General features: G+C 36.8%; 1 protein-coding gene across 1 annotated transcript in view; it reads left to right on the top strand.

The window, feature by feature from the left end:
* Window positions 1–14,941, top strand: part of St8sia4 (ST8 alpha-N-acetyl-neuraminide alpha-2,8-sialyltransferase 4) — a 113,200-nt gene that overhangs the window by 8,834 nt on the left and 89,425 nt on the right. The window contains 1 exon segment of the mRNA XM_036173512.1: window positions 5,768–6,025. Within this exon segment, the coding sequence (XP_036029405.1) occupies window positions 5,768–6,025 (258 nt within the window).

The following is a 14,941-nucleotide window of genomic DNA, read 5'->3' as shown; positions in this document are numbered from 1 at the left end:
GCAGAAGTGAACAAATATTGAATAATACATACAAAGTTGTCATTTGCAAGAAAAGAATAATTTGTAAGTTCATTATTGCACAATGTGCGAACAGTTCATAAAAATGACAATTGCTTCTAGCAGCAATGACTACTGAGTATTAATCAGTTTGGCACCTGTAATAAAAGATTTAGGATAGTAAAACATCTTGTTGTTTGGCTTAGGTTTTACAAGTCTGTTTTTAATAACCACATCTATGAGGGGGTGGCTGGATACTATTCAAGATTTTCAAAAATTATACTTTGAATGCTTTGATTGGGCCATTACTTATAAGTTTGCTTTTTTTTTTTTTTTTGTCTTAAATAGTTGAATTGTACTTTAAGGTTTTCTAGTTTTTTTAATTGCTATTATATTTATAGTGAGCTGATGATCTTTCTAATGAATTATTTGTTAATTTACGTTGACATATGTCATAGTTGTATAGGGTCCTTTCCTTATTTTTTCAATGTGAATTTTGTTTCTAGTGTTCTGCCCTTCAGTCCATTGGCCTACAGCTTTCACAGACATCAGGTGTTGACTTGCTAAGCAAATGCGTAATGGAGAATTGTCTAAGGAGATTTGTGTTCATTGTGCTCTGAAGACTCAGGGTTTAACGAGTTAATGCACCTTACAAGTAAATTCACAATCAAAGTGATTGCCTTGTTCTAAGGCTGTGCTGTCTTGACAGTAGCTTGTTTATATTGTTTTCTTCAGAAATGCACTTTTCAGCTTCTTTACTTGAGAATAAGTCTGTGAATATTGTCAGTTTCTGTCCAGCATCTGTCTCTTGACCTACTTTCCATATTTTGTTTTTTTTCTTTTCTCAGTTTTCATATATTAAAAAAGAAAACCCTAAGAAGTACAAATGCCAAATAAGGATAGAGAAATGTGTGAACTCAGCTACTCTCCCCAAACAGCCTAGCCAATAATTAGTGAACTGTTTCAATCTGTCATCTTTCTTAAACATATAAGACTGCTTAACTAAACATAAGTGCACATTTCTGTGTTTAGTTGTGTAAGAGAATTGGTTGTTGCATTTATAGATTTATTTTCTAGAAAACACAAAATACAGTTCTACACTGTCTTATATTTACTGTGATTAACAAGGGACAATAATGTTAATTGTGGCCTAAGAAGCTTATTTTGCCAAAGAGTCAACATTCCCATTCATTGTTTTGTTTAGCCAGTCTTTTAATGCAACAAATTGTAGAAGATTATATTTTAGTACTAAATATGGAAGGCCCCTTTAAGGAGCATGATATTTATTTGATGCCGAATATATATTTATTTGATATAAAGTGAAAAAACTATGTTGTTATCATCCAGTTTTAACAAATTTATAGCCAAATGTGAAATGCTGAACTATAAAAACAGTGTTCTTCACATATTTTGGAAAAAAAAATTAGTTTTAATTTGGTGTGGTTGTTTAGTATTTTCTTTTTGATGCTAAAATCTCTTTCCTGTAACATGTTCCTCAGTTCTGAAATACTAAGTAATAAAAAAGGACTTTGTTCTTTTAGGCCTTTGAGGCAAAATGCTTCAGAAGATAAATTTTTAGACAAAAAATCCTGTAGGGATTTTCTTTCATTTTATAAGCAAAATAATGCACTCAGCAATTTCAAAGTTTTTTCCTTTCCCTTTTAGTAAACTGTCATTGTCAATCAATATGTTTTATTTAAACACCAAGTTTTCAAACACTGATTCTCTCCTCCATCTTTTCTATTTACTGTAATAAATTCAAATCAATTTCATATATATGTACAACCTAATTTCATTTTTAACTTTTAATGTATTCCTACTGTAAGGTGTGTTACTCAATGCTTTCTGGTGGAACAAATGCACTTTTGATGGAATTTCAGTTGCTACAATACATATATTGTTGACACAAAAACAGAGAAGAAAGAATGGCATGTGATGGTGGGTTAGCTATATTTAACATTTCACAAGTGAAAACAATATGTAGAAAATTAACCCTCTGGACACTGCAGCTGCTGTTTCAACTGTGGGCGGTGTTGAAAGGGAAGTTCTGGTTGAACCTTCAGTTGAGAAGTTTCTTTCCTGTCAGTTTAACAGTTCACTAACCTTTTGGTTTAAGTCAACTTTGTCTCAGGGGAAAAATGGTTTTTCTGACTAAGATTTTTCAGTCTTACTGAAGATGAAACATGTTTTCAATTTTTTTCCAGTTACTATTAAAACTGTCACTATAAGTAGGTGTTGGCTTAACTGAAGATGTTTGAAAGTCTGTATTAGAATGAACAAGTGACAGTTAGAGATCTGGATAATCTTTGAAGTCAGACACAATCCTTGAATTTGAATATCTGTTGGTGGCTTGACCACATATCAAGAAAGCTTGCAAAGTTACGGCTTGTGTACAAAATAAGTTTTTGCTGATTTTTGAGTCTGTAAGCTCAGACATTAAGCTGGGTTTCCTTTTAGTTTTGAAGCAATTTTGCTTACTCTGCAGTTGAACAAAATTAAATTCATATTATATTCTAAAGCAAACCAATTATGTCTTTCTGATCAAACCTAAAAGTTTTTCAATTTACTCTAAGAAGCACATTGCCTGTTTTCAATGACATTCAGCTAATTATATTTAATTGCCATTTTTCTCCCTTCATATATGTATAAGTGACAACTATATTTAGGAAATCCATGGAATTTCTTATAGTCATTACATCTTTAATCTAATAAATTTTTTTAGCCTTCTAAAGTGAGAAGAATCTAATTATTCCTCACTGGTTCCAAAAAAGCTTTGTGCTTTTAAGTAACAATATTTTTCTTTCATAATAATTATTGTCAGCATGTTATACACTTCTACCAACAATCTTATCTCCAATAACTTCCCATGCATAAATTTTAGCCCTAAGATAGGCATGAAATGTTTAGCTAAATATATAAAATAAGTCATACAAAAATCATTTAAAGCCATTCAAAGCCTCTTCCTTTTAACTTCCTTTTTTAAAACAGCAATTCTACATTTAAAAATGTTTTAAATCTTATCCAAAAGCTTTTCCTATTTTTAAGTTTCCTTAGTCTATATGACTTGGAATTTTTATTGCTTTTAAAGATATTTTGCTTTTTTATACTTCTGCTTTATAAAAATTAAATGACTGCTAAGCCTACAAGCCAGCATTAGAAGGACACGTAACATTAATCTGTATTCTACTGTACTTAATATCTATTCATGTCATTGACTATTCTTTTCTCCCAAAAGTTTGTCAGGCTATGCATCAGTAAATTTTGTTAAACTTTTCAAACACCTTTTAAACTTTTTCCCTGAAAGTGGTTAATGAACAAGTGTACTGCTTACTTGGGCGTCAGATAGCACATTTTGAAAGGATTTTGCTTCTAATTTTCTATTAGCGAGAAAAGGCATTATTTTTGGAAAGTCCCTGTTCTCGGTTCACATGCATGTAAGTGTAACATTTTGATGATGTGGAAGGGAATTTCCCTTTTGGATTTCTAAGCTACAGAAACTTTTTTGTAGTTGCAAGATCAGATATCCTGATCTTCTCGTCTAACGCTGCCGAACATGGTACTACTGTTGAGCACAATCTTTAAATGCATCTACAGCGGCCCATTTCAGTTCTCTTCAAAGGAAATGGCAACATCACCCACTTCAGTGATTTAACCACATCCGTGCAGTTTTATTTCCAAGACAACCTTGTCATCTTCACAGCTAATGAAAAGCTGTGTGAAGATATAGATATCAAGTCCATCCTATGTCTTCCCAGGTAGTCAAGTGGTAGTTAGTAAGTGTATATGGAAGTTTACTTCTGGTACCGCTTTTGATAGTAGGGGTTTATCTTTTGTGGAGAATAACCAGATCCTTATAATGTTTTCTTCTCAATAATGAAACTTACCCAGTGTCACACAGCAGTGACAATATTAGCACAAAAGGAAAATACATGTCTTTATCATACATATTACTACCAGGCACTGACTTTTATCCCTGGGAAGACAGGAGCTTGCATTAAGAGCACATTGGTAAATAACTTCTGCTTTCCAGTCTTTACTATGGTTTTCACAGATTGCTCTTTGCTGTTCGATATTTGGTGGCTGTGGAATTAAACAATCTTGGACTTTTGTAGGCCACATTCCTAAGTTTTTATCAATATAATTTTTACCAAGATCCTGGCATATTTCCTGGATGTTAGTTACAAACATGGACGATTCCTTCCAGGATTCCTTTTTTTTCAATTTTAATTTAAACACCTTTTTTTATTTATTATATTTGTGTTTTAATTTTACACATTAGCCATGGGTTCCCTTGTCCTTCCCCCTCCCGCCCCTGCCTCCACCTTCCCCCCAGCCCCTTCCCTCCATTCCCATCACCTCCAGGGCCAAGGATTCCTTTTTGTGCTTTAAAAATTGTTCGAACCTAGTCCTCCATCCCATAACTTGATCACAGATACCTCTTTAGATGATAAAAACCTATAGATTCACACTGAAAGATAATTTTATTTCTTGTGTGGACAGCTGTGATTCATACTCACACCCCTTACCAATTGGGGCACAGCAAAAATATGGGAGCTGCAGACTGCAGAACCTCACAGTTTGGCCTACAGACCCTCTCTAGACGTAGATTCCTTTGCCTCACTGCTCACCACCTTGTCACTTCATGCCTGAGTCTTCTGTTTTACACTTTAAAAAACAGCAGTTTTTAAAACCAGTTTCCCATGAGAAATCAATTTATTGTGTACCATATTGAGCTTCTGTAGGTTAAAGGAACAACCACTTGACCAGGTGCAGTTTCTCCTAAGCCACATCTCACCCGCCCTCCAGCCAGTTATGTCTCTTTTCATGTTTTCTGCCATCTATTTAGAATATGCACATATGTGTATTTGCGCATCATCTTATATCTTATGATTAACTTGTACAATAGCTATAGGATGGGATGTTTTAAAAATAAAACTATGGGCTTTAAAATGCAGTGATGAGCTGAGTTAGCATTATGTTTCTCTCCCACAATCATATCTAAGATGCATTCATATCCAATTTAAAAAGATCAACAGCCCAAACAACTTATGTTTAAAAATGTAGGCATGTTCTAACTTTCTAACTGATTATCCAGGTCAGGCAGCCATGCATGCGCGCGCGCGCGCGCACGCGCGCGCTTGCACACACACACACACACACACACACACACACACACATACACACAATTCCCATATAAAATTAATGTTCTGTCTGTACAGGACTTTCTGTACTGAAACCATCTTACTTCTTAGACTCTTAAGTGTAAATAAAAACTTACAGACAGATTTAATGTAACATTTGGGTAAATATAAATTTAGGTGTAATTCTCAATAATTTAGTATTTCTTCCTATGGTCTAATTCAAAATAACTTCAAATTATTATTATTCATCTCACTGGACAGTATAAAATAAAATCAATGACTCTAGAAAATTACAAACACTAAAAGTGTCTACTGGTACAAAGCCGACCTGTATCAACTGTATTTATCTAAGGAATTGTATTTAAGTATATTTTGACCAATGGAGTGATTTCCTCACTTTAAATGGTATATATGAATATATACTATATCTACTTACAAAATTATTCTAAGCTCCTTACATGGGATTTTAAAATATGTATTTCATATAACATTTACTTGATTTAAATACAGCCTGAAAATTTAAGAGTAGTAGTTGCTAGTTTATATTGTGCATACCGTGTACAAATGACCACATCAGTTCTTAGATATGCGGTTCTTAATATAAAACTTTGCTTGCATTCCAAATATAGGAAGAACATTCTCCGTTTCTTAGACGCGGAACGTGATGTCTCTGTGGTCAAGAGCAGTTTTAAGCCTGGTGATGTCATACACTATGTGCTGGACAGACGCCGAACATTAAATATTTCACATGATCTGCATAGTCTTCTGCCTGAGGTGTCACCAATGAAAAACCGCAGGTTTAAGACCTGTGCCGTTGTGGGAAATTCCGGCATTCTGCTAGACAGCGAGTGTGGCAAGGAGATTGACAGTCATAATTTTGTAATAAGGTGAGCATCCTTCTGCTTTTGCTGTTTGAGACTGTGAATATGTCAACAACATTTTACTTAGAATACTGTTAGAAACGTTTGAGATTCATATTAACTTTAGGAATTATTGATAACTCTACCATTTATATGTGATATCCTTTGCAGGGATGTATATAAACAACTTTTTATTTTTGATTAGAAATTTAATTACTGTATCATTGGAAGAAAAGTTGATTTCCTTGTAGCTGCATTTCACAACAGACTTTAAAGATAGGGAAATGGTTATGTTAATTATATTAGTACATACGGAGATAAACAATAGTTTTCTTATACCTCATCTTTTAGTCATTCTTTTCATATAACTTAATTTGTACAATGAAGATTATTATGTAGCACCTTCTCAGACATAAATTAATTTTACTGTTTTATTAATAATTACCTAGCAGCCATAGAAACAAAAATCTAAGTTAGTGAGTTTGTATCTACTATATTGGGTAAAACTGACTTTATTATTCTGTATTTGTGCTATTGGAATTATATGTTTATAAGTTTAGTTTTCTCACATAACTGAACATCCTCATTTGCTGTTCGCTAGTGACCAACATATCTGACAAATCATGCCTTTGGTTAACATTTTATTAAGTTAAAGAAGTAAGAAACGGATCACATCTGAGATTATTAAGCAAATTTTAAAGTCCCATTCTAGTGTCTGTACAGTTTTGGTTATGTCTTAGGTCCTTAGGAAACATGCTGAATGAATGAAACTGTTGTGTCAATGTGTGGAAAATATATACACAATGTGAAGGCAAAGAATGTCTAGGGTGGGCTTTAAACACTGATGTCTAGGTGAAGTATGGTTGTGAAGATTATGTAAGGTTTCTCAACTCTACCACACTCATACATTCACAGGGCAGGTAAATAAGGCAGTGCAAGTATCAGCGTGTGTTAGAAAGTATTGCGACATGAAGAAGTAGATTTCAAAATGTGATTAATCCTAAAGGTAGTTGCTCCAAACAGGACTCACTTTTTTTTTTTTTTTTTTTTTGCCGGAGCTGAGGACTGAACCCAGGGCCTTGCACATTTTAGGCAAGCACTCTACCACTGAGCTAAATCCCCAACCCCCAAGACTCACTTCTTGATCCCCCTTCTTAGGACATAAACATTGCAGGCTGAATAAACTGATAGATTCAGCCCTATTTTGGATACTGATGAGAATATTGTTTTCAATGTGACAAGGGATGCCATCAGTATTGATCACATTTATATCAGTTTGTTGGTGACAGGTTCTTTCCTGGCTTTGTTACCCACTTATACTGACTGTTATGTTTAAAATTTTATTATGATCCTAACTAAAATATTGGTATCTTACATTGTATTATCCCTTCAATAATTGGATCCCTACCTTCTTTCATCCTTTGGTGACTGCCGTTGCTACAAACCACAGCCTTTCATTTTCATTTTTCTTGCATTCATTTCCTGGAAACTGCCCGCCGTTATTCAGGTCCTATTCTCTAGCAACAGCCTGTACGTTTGTAGATCCCTGGCATCTGATCCATTAATGATTGCAATTTTCAGTCTATGAATTTTAACGTCTGTGTCTTATAAAGACAAAGTTCTCTTTCCCTAGTCTAGCAGGAATCATAGGCCACACCAATTCCCACACTGGTCTACTATGGAGAAGTAAAATTAGGTCATGTTTCTGCCCTCCCTAACCTCCCCCTAAGTGCTGTGGGACTAGGGGTTTGACCAATGTTGTCTTTTATCTTCCTTTAGTGACTTGGGTACTTAATTTTGTGTATAACTGTTAGACTTATGATTCATATATTCTGTTTCAGATCACTAACCTGCCAGTGTAACTATTAAATACATTGTGATCATTTCTAAAGAAAGCAAATTGTGGTAACATCCAGTATAATATTTTCATATTTGAAACCTACAGCCCGTGTCTCCAATATCTTTGATCTGCTTTACTAATTGGCAGGTGTATTTGTGGACCTATGTCATCTAAAAAAGAGTTGTCTCTCACCTGAAAGATAAACAGTAAGAGGAATATGGTTACACTTTCTAAGTCGGAATCCATTTGACTCCAGTTATATTTAATCCTCAAATATTGTATCTACAACAGATGACTCAGTGTTTAGTCTATTTTATGAATTCACAAATGTTTTGGTTTCACCTAAAAGGTTAAAAGGCAACATTCATTACTTCAGTAGCTAACCATAATAATTAGTATAGAAAACTACTTTGAAAACATTGACAATGAGGTTGAAATAATTCACTGACTAATGGCTTCTCTTCCTGGAGGTTTCCAGTTGCTTTCTCTCCCAAAGAAAAGACCTAGATGGACTAAATTGCAAATTATTATATGTAAATATGTACCACAGGAAGTTACTATAGTATCAATTATGTGTTTTACACACACACACACACACACACACACACACACACACACACACACACACACACACACACACACACACAAAGCAAGCATCAAATTCCCTTTCATGGCAAATGTACATGGGAAAAATTATAGTTTTCATAAAATAGCCTGTTCCTTCACTGTCCTGTGTACTAAACTGTCAGCATAACAGCAATTTCCATAGATATCTTCAAATTGAAAAATCTGGCATTGTCTCCCCACATTCTCTCTTGATTAAAACTTAGCCATAACTAATTTCCCTAGTTGCATGCTCTCTTTATTCTGAAGTTAGACTCTACCTTAATTGCAGCATCTGAAACAATATTGCTATTCTAATCAGTCTCTGTATCTTTTCATTCAACTTTAACACAAATTTAAATATATATATATATATATATATATATATATATATGTCTTTTTTTGTTAACTTTACATTTTATGTTACTTATTTATTCTTTTGAAGTTGTAATTTTTGTTCTTGTTTTGGTTTTTGTTTGTATCTTTGTTGGTTTTTCAAGGCAGGATTTCTCTGTGTAGCCCTGGTTGTCCTGAATGAATTCTGTAAGCCCTGCTAGCCTCAAACTCAGAGACCTCTCTGCTTTTACCTCCCATATTCGGGGATTAAAGGCATGTGTTGCCATGCTCAGCTTTATAATTTTTTAATTAAATATTACATCACTTCTACATTCCATTTTCTCCCTCTAAGCTCTACAATGTCTTCTCCTTCCAACTCTTTCCATGCCTCCCCACTCTCTCTGAAATTGATGGCCTCTTGCTATTATTGTTACTTATATATCCATAAATATATAAATACCAACAGCTGAGTCTATTTTTTTGTTTGTGTGCATATGTTTTTAGGGTTGACCAGTTTGTTTTGGATAACCAATTAGGAAGCTCATACTTGGAAAAGGCTAATTCTCTCTTTCAGTAGTCATTAATCTTTTTCTAGGAATGTGACCCAGTAGAATTTGTATTTTTTTATGTTAGCAAGTTGATTAATATTGTCAATGTTCAGGTCTTATGTAATTAGCCACAATGTTGAAGTATTAGGGGTGTAGCATTCCTGTCATTCTTAGTAGACAAAATAACAACAGCCTTTTAGTCCTCGACTCTTTTTTTCCTTTTTTTAAATTATTATTATATTTGTGTTTTAATTTTACACATCAGCCATGGGTTCCACTGTCCTCTCCCCTGCCTACCCCACCCCCCACCTTCCCCCCATCCCCTCCCCTCCATTCCCATCTCCTCCAGGGCCAAGACTCCCATGGGGATTAATTTAAACCTGGTGGATTCAGTACAGGCAGGTCCAGTCCCCTCCTTCCAGGCTGAGCAAAGCGTCCCTGTGTAAGCCCAAGGTTCCAAACAGCCAGCTCATGCACAAAGGACAAGTCCTGGTCCCACAGCCTGGGTGCCTCCCAAACAGTTCAAGCTATTCAATTGTCTCACTTATCCAGAGGGCCTGATCCAGCTGTGGGCTCCACAGTCTTTGGTTCATAATTCATGTGCTTCCATTCGTTTGGCTATTTGTCCCTCTGCTTTTTGCAATCTTGGATTCAACAATTCACACTCTTACAGTCCCTCCTCTTTCTCAACAATTGGATAGCTGGAGCTCCACCTGGGGCCTGGCTGAGGATCTCTGCATCCACTTCCATCAGTTATTGGATGAGAGTTCTAGCACAACATTTCTGATTTTGTTAATTTGGATGCTGTCTCTCTGTCTTTTAGTTAGTTTGGATAAGGGCTTGTCTATCTTGTTGATCTTCTCAAAGAACCAACTCTTTGTTGCATTAATCCTTTGTATTGTTCTCCTTATTTCTATTGTATTGATTTCAGCTCTCAATTTGATAATTTCCTGGCATCTGTTCCTCCTGGGAGACTTTGCTTCTTCCTGTTCAAGGGCTTTCAGGTGTGCTGTCAAGTCTCTAGTGTGAGATTTCTCCAGCTTCTTTATGTGGGCATTTAGTGCTATGAATTTCCCTCTTAGCACTGCTTTCATAGTGTCCCATAAGTTTGGGAATGTGGTGTATTCATTTTCATCGATCTCTAGGAAGTCTTTAATTTCTTTCTTTATTTCTTCCTTAACCCATTGGTAATTCAGTTGAGCATTATTCAGTTTCCATGAGATTGTAAGATTTCTGTAGTTTGTTTTGTTGTTGAAATCTAATTTTAAGCCTTGGTGGCCCGATAGAACACAGGAGGTTATTCCAATTGTTTTGTATCTGTTGAAATTTGCTTTGTGGCCAAGTATGTGGTCAATTATAGAGAAGGTTCCATGGGGTGCTGAGAAGGGTGGAATGTTCTTTAGATATTGATTAAGTCCATTTGAGCCATAACATCAGTTAAGACCATTATGTCTCTGTTAAGTTAAACTTTGGCCGATCTGTCCAGAGGTGAAAGTGGGGTGTTGAAGTCTCCCACTACTAATGTGTGGGGTTTTACATGTGATTTAAGCTTTAGTAATGTTTCCTTTACATATGTTGGTGCCCTTTTGTTTGGGGCATAAATGTTCAGAATTGAGACTTCATTTTGGTGGATCTTTCCTGCGATGAGTATGTAATGTCCTTCATCATCTCTTTTGATTGATTTTAGTTTGAAGTCTATTTTCTTGGCTATTAGGAAGGCTACACCAACTTACTTCTTAAGACCATTTGATTGGAAAGTCTTTTCCCAGCCTTTTATTCTTAGGAGGTGTCTGTCTTTGAATTTTAGGTGTGTTTCTTGTATGCAGCAGAAAGATGGGTCCTGTTTTCATATCCATTCTGTTAGTCTGTGTCTTTTTATAGGTGAATTAAGGCAATTGATATTAAGGGATATTAATGACCAGTGATTTTTCATTCCTGTTATTATTTTTACTTTTTGGTGGTAGTGTGTGTGTACTTCTCTTCTTTGGTGCTTACTGCTGTGGTGTTATCTATTTCCTGTGTTTTCATGGGTGTATCTGCCTTCCTTAGGTTGGAATTTTCCTTCTAGTGCTTTCTGTAGGGCTGGGTTTGTGGATAAGTAATGTTTAAAGCTCCCCGTTTTGTCTTGGAAGGTATTGTGGTGGGTATTGTGTTCCCTGAAATATTGTGTGTTCCCCGAAATAAACATATCTGGGGTCAGAGAACAGACAGCCACTAGAACAGAGCCAGAAATGGTGGCTAGAAAATGGGAAGAGTAAGCTATAGCAGAAGTTGGGCAGTGGTGGTACACACCTTTAATCCCAGCACTTGGGAGGCAGAGCTAGCTGGATCTCTGAGTTCAAGGCCACTTTAGAAACAGCTAAGCATGGTGACCCACACCTTTAATCCCAGAAACATAACCTTTAACCCCAGGGAGTGGGGGCAGAAAGAGAAAGGTATATAAGGCATGAGGGCCAGGAACTAAGGAAAAAAATAAATCATGTTAGTTGAGCATTCGGCTGGTTAATTGTTCAGGCTTTGGAGCAACACAGTTCAGCTGAGATTCATGTGGAGGAGGAGTCAGAAGCTTCCAGCCTGAGGAAAAAGGATCACCTGAGGAACTAGCAAGGTGAAATAGCCATGGCTTGTACTGCTTCTCTGATCTTCCAGCATTCACCCCAATAACTGACCTCAGGTTTGATTTTATTAACAAGTACCTTTAAGATTCATACGACCCGTAAGATTCCTACTACACTTGTTCACTCCATTTATGATGATTGAAAGTTTTGCTGGGTATATTAGTGTAGGCAGGTATCCATGGTCTCTTAGTGTCTGCTTTATATCTGTCCAGGTCCTTCTGGCTTTCAAAGTCTCCATTGAGAAATCGGGTGTTTTTCTGATGGGTTTGCCTTTATAAGTCACTTGGCCTTTTTCCTTTGCTGCCCTTAATATTCTTTCTTTATTCTTTAGTTTAGTTGTTTAATTTTTATGTGGCAAGGGGAGTTTTTTTGGGGGGTCTAGTCTGTTTGGTGTTCTATAGGCTTCTTGTATCTTCATAGGCATTTCCTTCTTTAAGTTGGGAAAGTTTTCTTCTATGATCTTGTTAAATATATTTTCTGTGCCTTTGAGTTGGTATTCTCCTTCCTCTATCCCTATTATTCGTAGGTTTGGTCTTTTCATGGTGTCCCAAATTCCTTGGACATTTTGGGTCATGACTTAGTTGGTTTTAGTGTTTTCTTTGACTGATGAACCTACTTCTTCTACCGTATCTTCAACACGGTATCTTCTATCCTCTCTTCCATCTCTTGCATTCTGTTGGCTATACTTGCCTCTGAAGTTCCTGTTTGTTTACTCAGAGTTTCTATTTCCAGCATTCCTTCTGCTAGTGTCTTCTTCATTTTCTCTGTTTTCTCCTTCAGGTCTTGGACTGTTTCCCTTGCTTTTTCATGATTTTCTCTCAGGACCTTATTGTTTTCTTCCACTATAATTGTCCTTTCCTCTAGTTATTTATAGTGTTCTTCCCATTTTTTTGTTTGTCTGTTCCTCCACTTTATTTTTGATTTGTTCTATATAAGGCTGTAGCCTCTTCATAATGTTACTTATAAGGTTGTTTTCTTCCTCTTCTTCTTCCATTCTGTGATGTTCAGGTCTAGCTGTTGGAGAAGGGCTAGGTTCTGGTGATGCTGTATTGCTCTTTATTTTGTTGTATGTACTTCTGTCCATCTCCTTGTGGGTTTGTTCTTGGTCTCATCAGTGTACTTGGTCCAGACAGAGCTGGCAGATTTAAGGAGCCTCTCTCTCTCCAGATAGAAGCTCTGGGCCGGATGGGAGCTCTGGTCCAGATGAGAGTGCTGGCCAGATAGGAGCTGGGGGGCTGGACTCTGAGTCCCAGCAAGTCCCTGGGGTCTCCTTATCTTGTCCAGATGGTAGCTCCTCTTGTCCAGATGGGAGTTCTGGGACAGGATGGAAGCTCTGGTCCAGATGGGAGTTCCAGGGCAGGATGGAATGCTGGACACTTGTCTCTAAGTCTCTGGAAGTGGCTGGGGTCTCCAGCAGATGGGTGTTGGGGCAAGGTGTTGAGGTTGTAGTGTCCACCAGAGGGTCTCTCTGGTCCAGATGGGAGTTCCAGGGTGGATGGGAGCTGGAGGCTGGTCTCTGAGTCTCAGGATGTGGGTGGGGTCTAGGCCAAATGGGTGTGGGGGCAGGGTGTGGAGACTTCAGGGTCTGCCTATGGTCTTGGAAAAGGGGAGCCTTCCCACAGGGCTCGCCAATTGGCCAGAAACTGGGGCCAAGTTGGGCAGGTCCTCCCAGGATGGTGCCCAGGGGTGGGACCCAGGGGCGGTTGCCTCTCTGACTATAACCCCAGGCACTCACCTCTGGTCCAGATGGGAGTTCCGGGGCAGATTGGAGCTGGGGGCTGGTCTCTCGGTCCTCTGACTCTTATATTCTATCTGTCCCCATGCTGTAGATGTATCCATTGGAGCTGGGCTCCCCACACCCCACTGATCTCTGTGATATCAGAGATTTTTATCTATGATATAAAAAAATCAGTTGTGGTTTTCTGTAATGCTCTTGCTTTATGAGGGGTGAGAAGTACAATTTTATATGGGTATAAAGATATATTTTATACTGCAGTAAGAAATTCTGCTGGTCTGACTAAGTGATGCTATAGATTTTCTTTTGAGATCCATGAATTCACTAGCCCCAGGTCATTGGCTAAGTTTCTAATTTCAGGCATGATTAGACAGCTGTTGGTTTTCACCAACATATGAATACCACTACCGCACTTTTAGGGATGTCTTGTCATGATGACCGTTATTTTGATTCATATGGGTAGGTCTATCCATTGCTTGCCTTTCTTGGAAGTTTACATAGCACTTTTTAGTACTAAGAAAGTGGACTGCAGGAAGGAGGCATTCAGGTTATATCCAGCCAAATCTTCTGAGTCTTGTGTCCTCAGTCTGGGGTGTCAAAAGCAGTAGGGTCCTTCAACCATTGAGAGACAATACAAAGACAAGAAATATGTGTGTGTGTGTATATGTGTGTGTGTGTGTGTGTGTGTGTGTGTGTGTGTGTAATATATATATATATATATATATATATATATATATATATATATATAGTAGGTGGGTGTGTATGTGTGTGTGAGAACGTATACATATAAATATGAATATAAACCTAAATGAAGCTATATCATGACAATATTCCCTATAATAGCCATAGACCACCAAAAAAAAAAAAACAACCCACTATCAAGCAAATTTACCCCTTATTCATTGCTTTCTATTTCACATTCACGAGAGAACATCTGTCTGTATAAATTATATCTTTCTAGGGTAAAAGATCATAGAACTTTTATCTCTTGTCATGTCAACTTGCTTATTCACAAAGAAATACATGAAAATCTCTGTTGACTGACGCTTCCTTCACTTGATAACATTTTCAAATTTATAACAAAATAATTACTCATTCAAAATTTATAAAATGTGACGTATGAATCAATTTTTGTAAAGTTGAATTTACATAAATTTAGTGTTCTCAAGCCTAGAGCCAGTCTGGAGACAAGAGGCTATGTGTATGTGAATATGTGAAGTCTTTTCATAGCTAATTAATTTCTTAAGTTGCTCTCATCTCTGC

Source organism: Onychomys torridus, chromosome 23 (genome assembly GCF_903995425.1).
Source record: "Onychomys torridus chromosome 23, mOncTor1.1, whole genome shotgun sequence".
Classification (NCBI taxonomy): Eukaryota; Metazoa; Chordata; class Mammalia; order Rodentia; family Cricetidae; genus Onychomys; species Onychomys torridus.
This window is presented reverse-complemented; position numbering and strand designations above follow the sequence as displayed.